This window comes from Buceros rhinoceros, unplaced genomic scaffold, assembly GCF_000710305.1.
Source record: "Buceros rhinoceros silvestris isolate BGI_N320 unplaced genomic scaffold, ASM71030v1 scaffold9083, whole genome shotgun sequence".
NCBI classification, from domain to species: Eukaryota; Metazoa; Chordata; class Aves; order Bucerotiformes; family Bucerotidae; genus Buceros; species Buceros rhinoceros.
In genome coordinates this window covers 16,482-21,245 of record NW_010405346.1, presented here as the reverse complement: position 1 = coordinate 21,245, position 4,764 = coordinate 16,482, and the positions used below count along the sequence as shown (strand labels likewise).

At 56.0% G+C, this 4,764-nt stretch overlaps 1 protein-coding gene across 1 annotated transcript in view; it reads right to left on the bottom strand.

Moving 5' to 3' along the window:
• LAMB1 (laminin, beta 1) overlaps positions 1-4,764 on the bottom strand; it is a 40,662-nt gene that overhangs the window by 20,904 nt on the left and 14,994 nt on the right. Inside the window, exons 13-20 of the mRNA XM_010133685.1 lie at positions 4,240-4,367; positions 3,681-3,804; positions 3,181-3,385; positions 2,867-3,010; positions 2,539-2,770; positions 1,883-2,046; positions 1,164-1,388; positions 35-298 (exon numbers count right to left, since the gene is read on the bottom strand). Coding sequence (XP_010131987.1) covers positions 35-298; positions 1,164-1,388; positions 1,883-2,046; positions 2,539-2,770; positions 2,867-3,010; positions 3,181-3,385; positions 3,681-3,804; positions 4,240-4,367 — 1,486 coding nt within the window. The remainder of the gene's footprint in view (positions 1-34; positions 299-1,163; positions 1,389-1,882; positions 2,047-2,538; positions 2,771-2,866; positions 3,011-3,180; positions 3,386-3,680; positions 3,805-4,239; positions 4,368-4,764) is intronic.

Sequence of the window (4,764 nt, the reverse complement as noted above, 5' to 3'; positions counted from 1 at the left end):
CCGAGTTGCCCATCTCGTCAGCTCAGCCCCAGGCCAGCACGAAGGCCAAGCCATCGGAGCACGCCCCGTGCTCCCCTCACCTCGTTGCAGGCCGGCCCGAGGGAGCGCGCAGGGTCGCAGCCGCACTGCTCGCAGCCGGTGCCGCTGGCAAGCCTCCACGTGTTGGGGGCACAGCGGTCGCAGGTCTGCCCCACCACACTGGGGAGGCACCGGCACTGCCCCGTGGCTGCCTCGCACCGACAGTTCTCCGAGTCCTCGCAGTCCTCCCGGACGGTGCCCAGGACGTTGCAGACGCACTCTGTGAGGGAAAGCACGCGGTGCCTCAACGCAGGCCTTCCCTTCCCTCTCGTCACCAGACTGCCCAGGGCTTGCATTTAGCTTACTCTTGAGTCCCCGAGGTGCGGGCAGATGCTGGCACGTCCCACGCCCACAGCCAGGCCTGGCTGACACAATGCTGAATGACACTCAGCAGCGTGCGAGGGCCCTCCTCAGGTCCCAGGCTGGCCACCTCTACAGCTTATGCCCCAGCACACTGGAGGTGACAAGAGCCCCTCATTCAGGCAGCCCAGCCTCCCCCCTCTTCTCCTTTCCTCTCTCTGTACCCACCCAAAGCCTGAGCCTGCCCGGCTCCTGTCAGCCAGCTATGGTGTAGATCTGCTTGGAACAGCCAAGGCGTGCCAGGCAGAGCAGAGCTCGTCCACCCACAGACCTGTCTGTCCTACCGGGCTGCGTCTGCTGCCAAGGGAGAGGAGGGTCTGCCCCACCACTGCCCGGATCGGATCACTGCCATGGCCCTTGCTCCCACTGTCCAGTCACATCTGCAGGGATGCTGATGTAAACAGCCAAACCCTCACCCTGCCACCCCCATCCCTGGAGAAGTAAACAAAGACTGATAACAGGAGGCTATAAACCCTCCTCCTGCAAAGCCTGTCCTTTCAGAGCCTGGAAATGCTGTCCCTGCTCTCCCTGTCAAATGTGAAGGACTGTCCTCCCAGCCAGGAACCCTGCTGAGCAGCAGGGCAGCTGCACACAACTCCAGCGGGAGGTAATGAGGCCTCCCCTCCACCCCAAATGCTCCCAGGTAAATTTGAAAGAGTTCAGGTGGCTGCTGCCGTGCCACGACATGGCTGGCAGAGGTGCTGAGGTTGTGTCTTCCCACTCACTTCTGCAGTCCTGCTGCAGGGCGCTCCCATAGTAGCCTTGTCTGCAGAGGTGGCAGTTTTCACCCTCTGTGTGATACAGGCACTTCATGCATGTTCCGGTCTTCTTGTCACAGGCCTCCGAGTCAGTGGTGTCGATGTTGTTGTTGCACTGGCATGGCTGGCAGGCACCGCCAACCTCGTCGGGGCTCCCAAAGAAGCCAGACGCACATTCATCACATCGACTGCCTGTTTGAACAAACAGGCGCGGTGGGAATTACCATCACAGCTTGCTCGCGCACAGCCCCGTAAACAGCAACACTGAGGCAGGACAACAAAGGCCATTAATGGGGGGCATATTAACTGGATCCTGCTCAAAGCAATGGGCAGCACTTGGTGAGACTGTGGCAGCTTGGTGCAGCATGGATGGTAACACCTGTGGCACCGAGGCACGGCACTGCAGCCAGCTGCCAGCGCGCTTGTCCCCCTCGGTTCCACTGCTGTCCTATCCACCTCTGCCAACCACGAGTCATCTCTCACCACGCTGCCAGGGACGAGGTTCATGGTGGTGCCAGCATCACCCGCACAATTTGTGCTGCCCTGGCACATTCCAAGTGCTGCCAGCCTCCACCAGCAACACACTGGCGCTGGTGCTGCAGTCCATCCAACAACCTGCATGAACACCCGCCTTCTCAGCAGGAGGTTTAACCCAACCAGCCCTGCTCCACGCAGCCACCAAGTACCTATGTATCCCACGCTGCAGACACACGTCACTTGCAGTGTGACTGGATCCTGGTAACAGCCGCTGGCAAACTGGCGTCCGCTCTCAGGGCCGTCAGGGCAAGGGCAGGGACGGCAGTGGTCACCTGATCCCAGGACAGGGTCTCCGTAGTAGCCAGCCTGGCACCTGCACAATGGGTACATGGCATGCAGGGGACCGCAGCAAACAGATTGCAGCCTTGCCATAACTACGCTCATGTTTTCAAAGAACTAAAGGGCTGAAACATCTCCTGTGCCACTCACAGGAGCACTCTGGGCAGCTGTGCCCACAGAGGCAAATCTGTTTGGCTTATGCCAGTGTAAGAGTAGGAGACCCAAGGCAGATGCCCCTCAGGACACTTGCAATGGAGAAAGCTTCTCAGAAGCCCTGGGGTCCTGCAATATGCTCCTGGCTATCTGGGCAGGCGCTGCTGGGAGGGTCAAGGCTGCGGGCAGGGAAGAGGGTGTCCCTGCTCCCATCCTCCTCTGGGACCGCCAGTGCTGCTTTGGCTCCCAAGGTCCAGGGCCTTCCCCTGTGGCTTCACACCCGCCAGAGCACCAGCACTGGCAGGGAACAGCTGCTGCGCCCAACCTGCCGACTGGAAGGACAGGGGTCAGGGAGAGGGTGCACATGCCATACCTCTCACAGTTGTGCCCCGCTGTGTGGTCCCGACAGCTCAGACACTCCCCGGTGTAGGGGCTGCAGTCGTCAGCGTGGCCATTGCAGTGACAGGGCTGGCAGCTGGGGAAGCCCCAGAAGCCAGGCAGGCAGCGGTCACACTGCCGCCCGTACACCCCGGGGAAGCAGTGGCACTGGCCTGTCTCCGCATTGCAGAAGGCGTTGTAAGAGCCTCGGACATGGCACTCGCAGGCTGCAAGAAGAGGGGGAGAGGGGCTGCGTTCCCATGGCAAACCCTAACCACAGGGCCCCAACTGCTGCGCAGCCCAGAGCCAAGGGTTTAACATACGTCGGCATCCGCTCGGCCCGAACCCGAAGGTGCCAGGGGCGCATCTGTCACACTGCCTTCCAACAACGTTGGGACGACACTGGCACTGTCCTCCGCTGGGGTCACACACTGAACTCAGGGAGCCCTGGGGGTCACACTGGCATGCTGAGCAGAGAAAAGCATTGTGGGGAGTAAGTACCACGGTGCAAGACATGAACCCTGCCTCATCCCCCCCATACACAACCCTTCTCCACGCAAACCGCTCTGCCTGCAAGTGCCATTCAGCTAGTGTGTGTGAATGGCACAGTTTGCCCTGCGAGTAGATGGTTACGTACATAATGCGGTCTCATGTAATAGTGCAGAAATGCTGAATATGATGTTCTTGCAGACATCTGTCATGGGGGTTTTCACAACACTCCTGCTGTTTTCCAGACACCGGTATCTTTGGAAAGTTTCCCAAACGCTGTTCGTGACCACGTCTTCACCTGAGCCTCCTTCTGTGAATATGTCCAGCGATTTGCAGTATGGCATGAGAACAAGCTAAAAAACAATTTTACAATGGCAAAATGTCATTATTTATAAATGGCCTCCCCCAAAATTGTGAAAATTCAGTATTATCCCACTTCCTATCATCTCTCTTAGCAGAAAAACAACCCACATACTTTAAGACTGAAGAAACCTACACTACTCAGTTAAAATCTGGCTTCACCCATTAGCAACAATTTTGTAAAATATTACTTTGACTTTACACAGATGCAGGCCAGAGGAGATGCAAACTTTCAGGTTTTTAAGTACACTTTTACCCCAGACCATCCCGGAAATAATTTCTGCTCACAGAGTCAATGAGTGTGTATGGGCTCTCTGTCTCTGTATCCACTGAGGAGTACTGGGGCAGCTCCAGGCGGATGGTGTAATTCAGCCCCTTCTCAAAGCAGACGGGCCGTGGCAGAACGACGTATCTGGAAACAGGAAACAATTCTTACTTCAAACATCCAGCACCATAAAGTGTTCCAGGTGGCCCTATAAAGCAATTGAGATAACGGAAAGCAGCCAAGACTGGGCAGAACAAAAGCTACAATGTGAAAGAGGTGGTTTGGAGGCTTGTGCAAGTCAGAATCGGAAAAGCTTTTCATCAAGGTAAAGAGTTATACTGATGTTCACTCACAGGCTGTGCAAACACTTCCCCCCTCTTCACTCGGTAAACAAATCAGGAAATGAGAATAAACTTGAAAGTGTTGAGTCTAAAGGCACAATGACAAACGTGTTTTTATAACCCACTGAAAATGAAATGTCATCCATTTTCACAGAGGCCACAGCAAACTGAAAACCTGATGCTACTCTGTTTCAATTTTTCCAATATTTTTTCTCCTTTTGCACCATCCAGTTATACCGACCTGGATCCGGGTGACAGGGAGACGACCTGATTATCGTCATCAGGAACTGTATTGCCACACCGACTACCCGTGGGAATCTTGCCTGGGCGCGAGATGCTGATCACAGCTTTTTCCCACTGATCCGGCAACTGGTGGAGAAAAAAGACTGATCAGCATCAAGCAACGGCCGTAATCTGCCGGGAGCATCTCAGAGCTCAGGCCAGGAAAAGCAAACGCACACACGGGGTGATTACTGTGCTTTGGGGAGGATGGGGATGCAGCTCCAAAACCAACGCAGCATCTACCAGCTGCAGGTTTGGGCTGAGACGAGCAATTGCCCCTGGGCATCCTCCAGCATGACAGCCTGTCTCTCTGCCTCCCAAAAAAACCCCATGACTAGGTGTAGGTGGTCAGCAGCCCCATCTGCGGCACGGCATCAGTGGGGAGTTTGGCGACCTCCTCCTCTCCCACCCCTGGGTACTGTACCAGAGTATTTCACTGCTGCCAAACTCTAGGTAAGGAGATGAGGGGACTTTTCTCTTTCCC